At 38.9% G+C, this 13,019-nt stretch overlaps 1 protein-coding gene across 2 annotated transcripts; it reads right to left on the reverse strand.

Annotated features, from left to right (window-relative positions):
* Positions 1-1,994: 1,994 nt before the first annotated feature.
* Positions 1,995-10,769, reverse strand: LOC144515872 (pannexin-1-like). 2 transcript variants are annotated; one of them, XM_078247051.1, is made up of 8 exons: positions 10,579-10,769; positions 8,893-9,112; positions 8,288-8,403; positions 6,705-6,892; positions 5,744-6,022; positions 5,240-5,462; positions 4,464-4,716; positions 1,995-3,530 (listed from the first exon to the last, which is right to left on the reverse strand). In XM_078247051.1, exons 2-8 carry the CDS (start codon positions 9,071-9,073, stop codon positions 3,445-3,447), a joined length of 1,326 nt encoding a protein of 441 aa, XP_078103177.1. In that variant the 5' UTR covers positions 9,074-9,112; positions 10,579-10,769; the 3' UTR covers positions 1,995-3,444. The 2 variants fall into 2 exon arrangements, with proteins under 2 accessions (XP_078103177.1, XP_078103176.1); XM_078247050.1 differs by having other exon boundaries at positions 10,575-10,768.
* Positions 10,770-13,019: the final 2,250 nt, after the last annotated feature.

Consider the following 13,019-nt stretch of genomic DNA (forward strand, 5'->3'; position numbering starts at 1 on the left):
GTTGAGGAGCAGCTTCTAGTCCGTCGAGCCGACCTCAACCAGCGCCGCACAGAATGCCTCCAGCTTCTGAAACCCGGGCAGAGGATTGTCACATGGTTTGATTTTCTGGGAAATACTTACTATTTGACATATCACACGTTGTTCACCACCAGCCACCTGAAGGTCCTGCCAATGTAGCTGCCAAAAGTCCGCCCCAGGTACTGTGCCTCAGTAGGACTCTCCAGCCCACAGCGCCTTTTTGCTGAAGACAAAACATTTTATGACCTTAGTGAACAAGCAAGCAAAAGCTCTAATGTATACTTTATTAATCCCACAAGGGGAAATTACAATGTTTTCACTCTGTTATTACACACAGGCCTGAATTACACACACATACTCAGTACCTATATGTGGTGATACTGGGCTAAATGACACTCAGGGAATTTAAGATTTCCGACAACGCCACTTGGGATAGGCCCAAGACCTTTAGAGCACAGGTTCGTTAAACAAAATTAGGGGTCAGAGACAAAGTATTGTATATGAAAATATACAATTTTATTTACTATAAATAAAATATTAAAATAGCAGTATCGAAAGGGATCATATTTTTCGCAATCCTGGTTGCTTTTTTTGAAGGTTGGCTGAGATGCTGATTGTTGACGATGGTTAGTTACGCACTGTCACCATGTAGCTAGTTGCTTAGGCTAATTTTAGACAGTTTGGCTCTCTGATTGGCCCAGAGTCTACAGTGAACATAGACTCTGGGCCAATGACGGGCCTCAACTGTCTACAGTGAACGTAGACTCTGGGCCAATGACGGGCCGTACCTGTCTACAGTGAACGTAGACTCTGGGCCAATGACGGGCCGTAACTGTCTACAGTGAAGGTAGACTCTGGGCCAATGACGGGCCTCAACTGTCTACAGTGAACGTAGACTCTGGGCCAATGAGGGGCCGTAACTGTCTACAGTGAACGTAGACTCTGGGCCAATGAGGGGCTGTAACTGTGAACGTAGGGCGAAGTTTGCACTTCGGTAGAGAGAACGTCATTTCAGGGAGAAATATATAAAATACGGTAAATAAAAACACTGCCAATACAATTAGGACATAATCTTTCAGCAGAGGCATAAATACAACATAATACATCAGATCTGAAATCAGACAGAGGAAGGAATTAAATTGCTACAATTAAATTTCTACATGCTACATTTAAAGAAAGTTATTGCTCTGTACCGAAGTCCATCAATTGACCAACTGACTGCTTAACCGTAGACTGCGTGACCTCAGTTAACCAAATGCCACATCATTCATGCTATTTATTCCAATTGAGAGGTGAATTGATTATATTAATAACAAACATTTAACTATTTTTTTATTTATATATTTTATAGTAGAGCTCAACTTTAAATGAAAAATATTTTGTGATTTTTAACTGAAATCAATCTGTTTGTGTTTATTGAATAAAACACAGAAAGGAAGTATATTTAAGTCAGTTTACAGTGTTAAATTGTTGGTAAATATGTGATGGGATGATGTAAGAACAAGTCCTTTATCTCCCAAGTTCATGATTTAAAACCCTCAAAAGCTCCCAAGAATACTCTTTAATTTGCAGTGAAATATACTTTTGTGTACTAAGTCAGTTTTTGTAATTAATGAGACAACAACTGAACACAGTTTAGGGGGGAATGGTGAGGCTCAGACCTAACCCCATTTTCACGCAGATATTTTCTTCTTTGCATTCTCCTCACATCTCTCCAGGACCAACTTTACAGCCAGGATTTGCAGACCTAATAGATGGAGGAGCATCTGACACCAAGAGGACTATCTGGTGAGGACTTGGTAAAATGGCCCCACCTACTGACAAGACAGAAGGTTAACAGTATTGATGCTGCGGTTTTAAACAGACTTACTAAGGGTGTTCCATCCTGTTTATGTAATAATGTTATACATACAACACATTACCCTAGTAAAACTGTAAAACTTTACCCCACATAAAGTAATCAGACATCTCAACAGTAATATCAACTACATTTATTTCTAAGACTGCAGACAATACTACAAGTGTAATAATAACAGCCATTATATCTCAAACATGACCAACAGTATTTGCAGACATCAAAATGTCATTTCAGAAATTGAACAGTGGAAAGGTTTTCTCATATCACAAAAAAACAAAAAGCATCACTTTACATTAATAAGGACCCCAGAAATGGGCCCGCATTAACATTTAGCTATCATATGCAAAACAAAACAAAAAAAAACAGCAGAGAAGTTCTTAAACACACTGATATATAGTAAAGAGGAGACCTGACCAATTTCATGAAGATATGTTAAAATGTTCCACTTAGTGCAGTACATATATACAGGCAGTGGAAGAGGCTTAAAATACAAGTCTGACGTAAACACTGACAATCACAAGCGATGTAGTGAGATGTTTTTATCCCTGAGATTCCCAAAACAAACATGGCAAGTTTAATTCCAGGTTGAGACATCCAAACATCTGAAAAAAAGTATAAACTCTGACAAAATGATTTAACCCAAAGCCCCCAAACTGGATATTACTAGTTATTACCTGTGATGTGCTGTTTCCTTAGAAATGACTGACATTTAGGAGAACTTATGCTGATCAGCTTGTACCATTTTTCCTCGTCCTCCATTTGTACCACATGTAAAACATCTTATATACATAATCCAATGAAAGACTGCAAAAACTGAGAATGCTCCTTTAAAATAGACCAGAGAGCAAAACACCCAAAAACGTTGTCTGACATTAATGAGCACAGGTTTCTGTTCCAGCTGCCTAGAATGAAGAATGACTTCCTCATTGAGTGGTATCCTCCTTCACAACCTTGACATTATCTTGTAATGTGATTGATAATCTCATAAAAATTACATTCTCCCACAATGGCAGTGCAAATAAATACATCACCTGCATGACTGCAATTTTGACAATTCCATACTTTAATTTGAATTTAAAGTTGACATTGTCATATGGTGGCAGCTTTAAGACACTTTCTATATTATTTAACTCTTAACTTAAAACCCTACCCCTTGCATTGTAGTACTGTAGTGTTTCAAAAATTAGTCCTTAATGGTTCGACAAATTCAATGATTCCTGAAATCTCTACCAACATGTCTTACTGTACTGTCATCTTCCAGTGTCTAGTTTTACATCACCCCATGCTCACATCCTCACTTTTTTATTTAACTGCGCTGTTAAGACAAAAATAAATCTGCTTCTCAAACCACTCTAAAAAAAAAAAAAAAGGCACATCATTTATATAAAAAAAAATTAAAAAAAATTAAAAAGGGACAATGATGGTGCTTCGCTCTCCCGTTCCATTTTTCTAACCCCTCCATCAGGACAGGAAGGGCATGAGCTGTGGATACACCATGAGATAGTTGTGAAGTCATTTCCCTTAAGAAACAACTTAGTCCAGGTCTCCCTCGCCGTGCCAGAGGCTGATCACAGCGCTCGCTGTCGGAGAGTCTCTCCCTCGCTGCTTTTGCTGCCCGTTACGTCGCTGTTTCTTAGTATCAAGGGAGTCAGCTCTGAAAATAGATCAATAATTTAACATGTTACTGAATTAGTATTTGGTGTTTTGTGTACAAATGTACAGAGTATATTTACTATGTGGCCCACATTTTTTTCAGGATCCGTACAGTCGGTTAGCTTAGCTTGTCATTACGAATGGAAACAGCTAGCCGGGCTCTGTCCAATGTTGACAAAATCCGCCTACCAGAACATGTAAAGCTCAATAATGAATGTGCTGTGTCTCGTTTGTTTTAAAAAACAAAGTGTAAACAATTCACTTTTGTTTTTGCACGTTAGAGCAATATTAGTCTCGCTTTGCCAGACCCTCCTCCAAAGTGGAACGCAAAGTATATAGACTAGAGCAATATCAACCTTTTTACATAACTGTGTTATTGTCTTGTATATGGAGGTTTTGGACAAATCACCAAAAAAACATTATTCACTTTCAAAATATACATTTTGTAGGATATTAGACATTGCCTATTTCTTTAAAAAAAAAAAAAAAAAAATCCTCGCTTGATCCCCATTGGAACAGGAACCTGAAAGGGAAACCTAATTTCATTATGTGCGGTCAAACATTGACATGCGTTCTGGAAAATGGCATGCATGTGCAGGAAACAGGTTTTGTTTGTTGGAGACAATTATCACCATCACACACCCTTTCCTCCACCTTTAACTCTGTTTCCTGTCATTTATAATCGTTCCCCTTCACATTTACTTAAAACTAAAAGTTGTAAAACTACACTGAGTCATGACAAGGCCAACTCATTCGAGTCTTTGAAGGTGGCACAGTTTAAAAAGAAATGAACTAAAGACGGTTTAACCTCAAACAGAATTTCATATTATCAATCTGAACTGAAACTAATGACAGAACTATGCAAAACAATAGTAATGAATTTCTCAATTTAAATGTTAATTTGAATCCTTCATAGACTACCGTCTGTACTCACCTTTCATCTCAGTTTCCATCTTGCTGTCGTTATCCTCAGATGAGTTTGGACTCTCGCAGCTGTTCTTAGGTGCTGTGGGGCTGCCGGCAGAGTCCGCTGCATTCGTCTTTACTTGATCCTGTTTCCCCGCAGCACCGGTAGGTTTTCTCCCATCCACACTGTCCATCTTCACTGGACACAGAGTCTGCAGCAGACCCATGGAATCAAAGTCTTCTCCAGAGCATTCACCTCGTCTCTTCAACAACTCCAACACCTACAGTCAGAAGACATACGCATTTGGACAACGAAAAACAAGGAGAGCTGCAAATAATTCTATATGACCATATATTCCTGTTTTAGTTGCCAAAACTAAATAATTGTACACCATACTTGTGTTTTTGATCACTTTTTTTCTCATCACTGAGTTTCACACTGGAAACAGAGCTTAGTAATAAAATAAGATTTTGATGAAAACTAATTGACATAACGGCACGATCCAAAATAAGGAACGAGAATGATGTATCACCTGGGCTGTCTGAAATCAGTCTCTCATTTTCCCATTCACTACTCCCTGTGTAAATGGTAGTTTACAGAGAGAAGTAATCTGAGATTTCTGACACTTCATCACGTGTCATCACTGACAGCTGTAGAGACGCACAACTGTTCATTTTACATCTATAAAATGTGACACTGCATTGTGGGATTGTGAGCAGACAGTGGTCGACAGTAAATATAGTGCACTATATAGTCGAAAGGGAGTGATTTCAGACACAAACGCACAATAGATGCCAACACACCTTGATGTATTTGTAGGACTTAAGTTCGCTGAGGTTCTCCTCCAGGAAGAGCAAATACAGTGAGAGATCGTCCCATTGGTTACCAGGGGTGGGCAGGACGCTCACGGTGGGCAGTGATTGGTAGGTTTCCAGGAAGCGGGCATATCCATGGCAGAAGAGGGGACGGAGACCGGCATAGATCACCACGGGAATCAGCGCAATGAACAGAACCAAGTTGACAAGGCTGGAAAGAGAGAGTTAAAGAAGCAGGCTGCAGTTTGACCTGAAGAGAGGAGGCCTGACAACAACTCCACAAACAATACAAGGATTGGAACTAATTCATAACATTTAGACTGAATAACAAATATGAAGTTTAACTAGATGATGGTGCAAAGTCAATTTACAAACCGCAAACCATTATACAGGTGGACAAAATAACAAAGACACCTTAGGATAATAATGCCATCCAGAACTATCATGAAAAAAAAGGGACCAAACCGAACCGCCTACTGCACAGACAAATACCTCAGCAAATAGAAGACTCCCACAGCGACGAGCTTACACTGCACCTTGTCGGGGACGCCCGGGTCGGAGGCGAGCAGGCCGACACGCAGGCTGCAGCCAAACTCGTCCGTTTTGGAGGCCAGGCGGAGGTAGTAGCCCAGGTAGACACAGGCACACAGCAGGGTGACTAGAGTCAGGCCGCGACACAGCAGGTAGTAAAACAACATCGACCGCGAGCAGCGCTTGGTCATCAGAAACTTCTCCACCAGCGGGTAATCGAAACAGCCCTCGGTGATGTCGCTGCATTAAGAGAATACAGAAGCAAAGAGAACACTTAGGAGAAAGCAGAAAGCCAGGATAACTTAACATGTGTGATGGCTTTATTAATTACATTAAATATCCACATTTAAACTCTGAGAATACTGACTCTCTGCATATTTGAAAGCCGTCATTTACATTATTTAAGTCCAGTAAACATATACAATCCCAAATGCAAAATATCAGTCCTTATATATTCAGGGAAAACCATTAAAAGTTGTTAAACAGCCTTTATGTCACTAAACCAACAAAAGTGGGGTTTGCCGGCCAAATAATCTCACTGCATCAACCTGGAATCTGTTGGAACAGTTCACCAGTGTTAAGACGGGAAAAACAATGCCAGTGTGGTGTCACAAGATTCAAATAATCAATAAAGCTATTGTTGCCAGCTGTATGTAAAGTGTGCAGGATTATTGAGTGTGCGCTTGTTTCAACAAGTTAGGTCAGGTCCAGAATTAATTTCGAGACAATTTCTGGTATAAAGTTGGTTTTGAGAAACAGACTTTGACACAACAGCAGCAAGGGACCCTCCCAATAGTCATAGATTTCACACACTGCACAAACTCAAACCAGTTTTCTTATGCGATGCTAAATCTGAACCCAACGGTATCCTAACACCAGTTTTCTCTGCAATTCCGAGTTGATTTCAGGTGTCCTACTGTACCCGTCTGAGGTGCGCAGTCCTGAGGTGGCCATGCGTTTTGCCAGAGTGACGGCACGGTTGTAAGACCGGTCCAACTCCTCCATGATGAAGCTGAGGTCCGACTGCAGGAAGGGTGCTGCAGAAAACCTCCAGAACAACGCCGGGGTGTACATCATCACTGCCACCAGCAGCAGGATGTAGGGGAAGAACTGCAGAGAAGAGACAGGATAGTAAGTAACCAATCACATTATACACTGGTTGATATAAGACATGCAAACACAACCAAACAACTGTCCAAGTCTCCACCCAAAGACAGGAGTCACTATCTTTAGCTGACACGCAATCCCTATTTCTTCAGTGAGGTTGTTGGCTCCATTTCATTTTACAAATAAGCCCTAAACTTGGTGCCAACCTGACGCATGCTGAACTTGAAAGACAACTAAACACTATTTCAATGACTTAAAGATTTGATTTCAAATTTATTTGAGTTATTTTAGTGTTAGTTAGGAGGCTTTGTTTGGTTCACTGATAATAATATTGGTCAAGAGTGCAGCAGCGTAACTGCATTTAGATGTAGCAATTAGGGCTGGGTATCAGAACTCAATATAAGGTATCAACTGAAATAAATAACCCAGTACCAAGTAGTATTAAAAAAAAAAAGACTATTTGTATGGTTTTGCTCGCAGCCAATTACCGCAAGGTATCAAATGAAGTACTCTTTTGGTATCAGTTTCACTTTAAAAAAGGTACTGGTATTGATACCGGTATCGTACATTTTAAACGATACCCAGCCCTTATAGCAATGTAATCAATGTTGCAGTTTTTTTTAAGATGATTTTTTTGGGGCATTTGTATAGTCACAGCGTGTACAAATAACAAGGTCACATGAGACGCAGCCGTCTTCTAACCGTATATAAACTGGGAACTATATTCTCAGAAAGGCGAAGCACTGCTACTTCTGCTACTTGGGCGGAGTGATTTGCTCGCAGCACCTGAAGCCCCGTGGTGAGGAGTAGAGAGTTCGCCTGGAATTTGCTCAGAGTTGGAGTAATAGAGTCAACAATTACTAGATAGTAAAAGCATAGTGACCTTGTTATTTGTACACCCTGTGACTATACAAATCACAACTTGTAAACAGGAACATGTTATTTTCTCACTCATTGGGAGCAGTAGGCTAGATGGAGCCGGTTACTTCCAGGATCTGTGCTAAGCTTAGCTAGCGCTGGGGGCGTCAGACAGAGTTACAATACGCACGGAGATGAGAAGGGTATGTATGGACTTGTCTAACTCTGGGAGTTACTGTGAATAAGCTAAAGTCCCAATAAGTCGGCATGTTCCTTTAAACAAGTGCATCCTGTTAGGAATTTTTATGAAAATCCCTTTCAGACATTTATTATTTCCATTCAGCATGGCATACCTATATTATTACTGCATGGCATGATGACTCATTGTAATGAGCCTGCAGTCTAAACCTGCCTTATTGTTCTGGTAGAAGGCGTGTTTCAAAGCATGTTACATGTGTATGGACATGTTTTAAACATCAAACTAATCTCTAGTAGTAACACATTGGAATAGTTGCAGGAATTCTAACCGTGTGTGTGTACCTTGTGCAGCCACAGAGGTAGAGTGTGTGTATGTACAGACGCCCAGCAGAACGAGTCCACATAAGCAGCTTGCCTCCAGGAGAAATTAGAAGGAGCAAAGCAGCTGATCTGAGTACCTGAAACAAACACAGAGACAGAAAAATGACACAAAAACATGAGAGAAAGTGATTGGAACGAGACTGAAATGTTAAACTGGAGCACTGTTGTTTTTTTATTATAGAACATTAAAACATGATGTATAAATAACGTATGAATATCCATCCATCCACCCAGTTCAATATGCAGCTCAGTTGTGTACAATATATGTAGCAATGGGTCCCAGCTTTGTCTCTCTTTCAGCTAAGGGGTCCTTGGCCTAAAAAACGTTGAAGACTCCTAAACTAGAGAACGTGCAGCTGTCCTAACTAACATCATCAGGCTTCAATTAGCCTTGGCGTAGACCTGAATCTACAGTTTAGCTTAATTTAGGTCAGAGTTTTCCCAATAAGTCCAGCTTTCCGTAGCGTCATTCCTTGAATAAACTTCTAGTCTAGACCTGGACTACACCGGATCTGGTCTTGGAACAAGCTTTGTGGTCTTGACTCCAGCCCTGGCTCCAAACTTACCAACTGAAACTTCTTGAGCGAAGGCCAGAGAAATGAGGAGGAGGGGCAGGCCCACTGCCACACAGGTCACCATCTTGTCCACAGCCAGCTCAGTTCGGACGCTGTGGTACCGAGACTGGTTTGGGTCCTTCAGCAGAAAATCGCTGAACACGTACTCTGTAGCCACGTGGGCGATGGCCATCTCACCGCTCGTCTGTTACCCGCAGCACATAAATAACACCTGAGGACACAAAAATCAAGAAACACTTCAGATATTTAGATTCATTCTCTGTGTAGAATATTGACATGCCCTTACTTCCTCACTGCCTGAAGCTCCTTTTGCTGTTTTGCCAGGCAAATTGCATTTGTAGAATCAGAATGCAAAGCGAATCATAAGGTCAACAGTGTGTGTGGTTACTAGCCAAAGAGGCTGGTACAGTAGACAGACCACAGACAGAAGATTACTAGTCTGGTGACTTCCCAATGTGATTGCTCTGCTTCCTAAATAAAAAAGGCATTACTTTGATTGATATGATGTTCACAAACTTTGTGAAAATGACCACCTGAAAAACCTTTAAGTAAAGGTGACTAATGTCTATAAAACACCAGATAAATACTTTTTATGTATATAGTTAAGGTGTGATGTTATAAATCCCAAAATGGGCAATCTTTCACACTTTTGTTCACCAGTAACATTTACTTACTTACCATTCATCTCATGTATTAGGGTGACGTGTATATTCTTAAAAACAATTATATTTTTCACTTGACATACTGTATACCCCTTTTATATTATCATGTTCCCCATTTACAATCAGTGCAGTCCTTAATACTCAACCCAAACTAAATACAGACACTTAACAGGTGGTAGACTCTTATTTTTGCATTGATATGAATATTTATGATGCATGCGTCTTGATAATCTGATTTCGTTTTTTTGTTTATATAACCTCATTTGATCCATAGCTTCTGATTTGCATCCTATTCCTCTAAAACTTGAAGCTGCAGCGGCCAATAGTGCTTGAATCTAGCCTAATGTAACCTCAGCTCAACACACGAATAACAGTTCTGTAATTGTAATGTAATTTGTAGGCATAACAGACTGATGGTTATCTTCTTTTGATGGTCTCCGACCGTGAATAATCATTCACCCGCCATTTTGGCCATAACCACTTCTATGCAGCTTTGACTGGTTTGTTTGTAGGAATTTCTTGAGGTTAAAAATGGTGAAACGTGTGCTGATTTATAAAAAACCAAGAACGAAAACAACTCGTGAGCCGTCTTCCCACATCAACAAGCTCCTTTGTTTAGCTGGAGCAGGAGTTTTGCAGTATGTAGTAGTATTTTATAGTTTATACTTGTATTTATTATATTCTTTTAGCTAAAAAGTCACTTTATTTGGAAGATTGGTTCACTTTGAGTACGTTATTTAACTAGCTACGAGTGTGACTGATCAGAAAATGCATTCATAACTAGACTTAATATCACTTTTGTTTTCAGTAACTTCACTTAAAAGCGTCTCAGTAACGTTAACTTAACACAGACCAGTTGTATTCAGGTTTAGAAGAAGCTACCTCTAATTTATTTAGCTCAGTATAGTATAGACATTTTCAATTTAATTCAATTGCTAGACCATAGACACAACTGTGAAGTGGTCTATAACGTCAATTCATTGTAAAACGGGTTAATGAACTTGAACTTACCTACCGACGAAGTATGAAGTATCTATGAAAGCGTCATGGCTTCAGCTGCAGCAGAGGTAACGTACAGGTGTTTTCCAGGAGTGAAGTTAAATGATGAGGCAGACTAGACATTCAACACATGATGAAACAATAAACACAACCCTCGCAAATGAGTCTTCTTCCTGTAAAACAGAAAACTTCTTCCGTCCCTCTTGAAAAACAGGTGCCTTCAAGTGCAAATCGACAGCTCTGATTTTCCAGATGCAGTGCTGCCTTCAATGTAGCTCGTGAGTTTGTGTTTTGGGGGAGTCGAGTAAAGTCAAGAGTGTCTGGCGAATTCATTTTTTATTTGTTTATTTGTTTTGTAGGTAGGATTGTGTTTTTTACCCATGGACAATGGTGGAAGAAGTATATAAATATTTTAGTTTAGCAATACTACAGTGTAAAAATACTCAAGTAAAAGTCTGGCATTTTGTGATTGGCTGGGTGGGTTTAACTAAACCTTTGTTTTTGATTAAATTCACAACTGATGACTTGAGACTAATTTGCATCAATATCCGCCACATACATTATATTTTCAAATGTTAGACATCAGTAGAAATCCACCACTAGGCTACATTGCGAACAAGTCATAAACAATCATCATCTTATGCGTAAGGTTCATGTTTTTGTAATATTAAGCGCTATGTAACTAAAGTTTCAAGTTATTTATTGTCTGATGCACAACAATTACAGAAGCAGTCATTGTCACTGGAAATCTTCTCGTCTCAGGCTCCCAAACTCCAAAAATGATAATTAAATTAGTATAAAACAGAAAATCACAAGTAAAAAACAAGATGAGAATCTAAGACATAATAGTGCAAGTTAAAAAATATATATATATATACATACATAATAAAATGTAAAATCACTCTGCGGAAGACAGAAGTTGCAAATGAATTATGGTTATAATATAATAACTGATGAATGTAAACATGAATGTGTGTGTGTATATATATATATGTATATATATATATGTATGTGTGTGTGTGTGTGTGTGTGTGTGTGTGTGTGTGTGTATACTACACATCTTTTATGGATTAAGATTTTTTAAGCAGATTTTCAGTGAAATCAAAATTATGAAATGAACATGTTCCCAAATCTCAACCGTAGTTTGAAACTGGTTAATCTTAAACAGCTGTCCTGTTCTTGCAAAAAAAAATTGGGATTTCTTCCTCTGATTGGGAGATATTTCCAATACTCCATAAAGGCAGCATCCTCCTGGGCAGCGTGACTATCTACGCAGCATGCAGTACTGATGTATAGAAGATTGATCCTTCGTGTATAAAAAAAAAAAGAAGCTGTAAATACAAAAACAAATCACGATAAATAAAATTGCAGCGTCAGTTTAAATCCATTGTTCACACCTACGTTAGGTTGCTAATGTTTTGGGGAGGGTTGAACAGTGGTTACACTCGAGGCGACTAAGTTCATTATAGAAACGTTTGAGAAATAAAAACAAAACCATTTTGAAATGTTTTTGATGTAGCTCTAGCGCGTTGAATTCTGGGCATTTCTCGCTCTGCCCTCCCTGGTCCTCCCAACTTCTCTCTGCTGCGTCAAGTTCTTAGAAAATATGCACAATGATACCGGAAAGGGAATATTTTTATGTAAAAATAAAGGTGTAGGATGTGTGTTTAGCGTAATGAAAGGGGCGAAGTTCTGATTTTTCTTTTTCACACAGGCTTCCTGTCTCTCAAAGAAATTATTTCAAAATACCACAGTTGGTTTATAAATCACTGGCCACTTAATATTATAGGGACAAAATACATTTCTGATCTGCTACATTATGACTCATCCAGACTACTCAGGTCGTCTGCTTTCTGTCCCCGTTCCGTTTTAATCAGAATCAGAAATCAGAAGAGGTTTTATTGCCACAATAAGTACACTTGTGTAGAATTTGCCTTGGTGGTAGGTGCATACATAAACAAACAAACAAACATATTAAATGTTTATATAAATTACACAATAAATAAAGAAAAAAACAAATATATACATACAAAGTAACTGTTGCATAAGGAAAAAAAGGAAGAGGAAATGCATATGCACCACATATCTGGAACAAACTGCCAGAAAACTGCAGGTCCGCTGCATCTCTCAGTTCCTACAAATCAAGGCTGAAGACTTTTCTGTTTGACGCTGCCTTTTATTCAAAAAGTAATTGCTAATTGCATTACACGGCATTGTAGCTTTTATTTTTTTGTATTGTAAATCTGACTTATTCTATTTTAGCTTGATTTTATTTTCTATTATCTTTAAATAATGTTTTTTATTGTTTTTAATTGCTCCTGTAATGTTTGATGTTAAACACTTTGGATTACCTTGCTGCTGAAATTTGCTGTATAAATAAATTCGCCTTGCCTTTTAAGATAAGAGGTCATCTACATCCTTTACGTTGTTTGTTTTTAACTATAACGTCCCAAGCGG

This window comes from Sander vitreus, chromosome 3 (assembly GCF_031162955.1).
Source record: "Sander vitreus isolate 19-12246 chromosome 3, sanVit1, whole genome shotgun sequence".
NCBI classification, from domain to species: domain Eukaryota; kingdom Metazoa; phylum Chordata; class Actinopteri; order Perciformes; family Percidae; genus Sander; species Sander vitreus.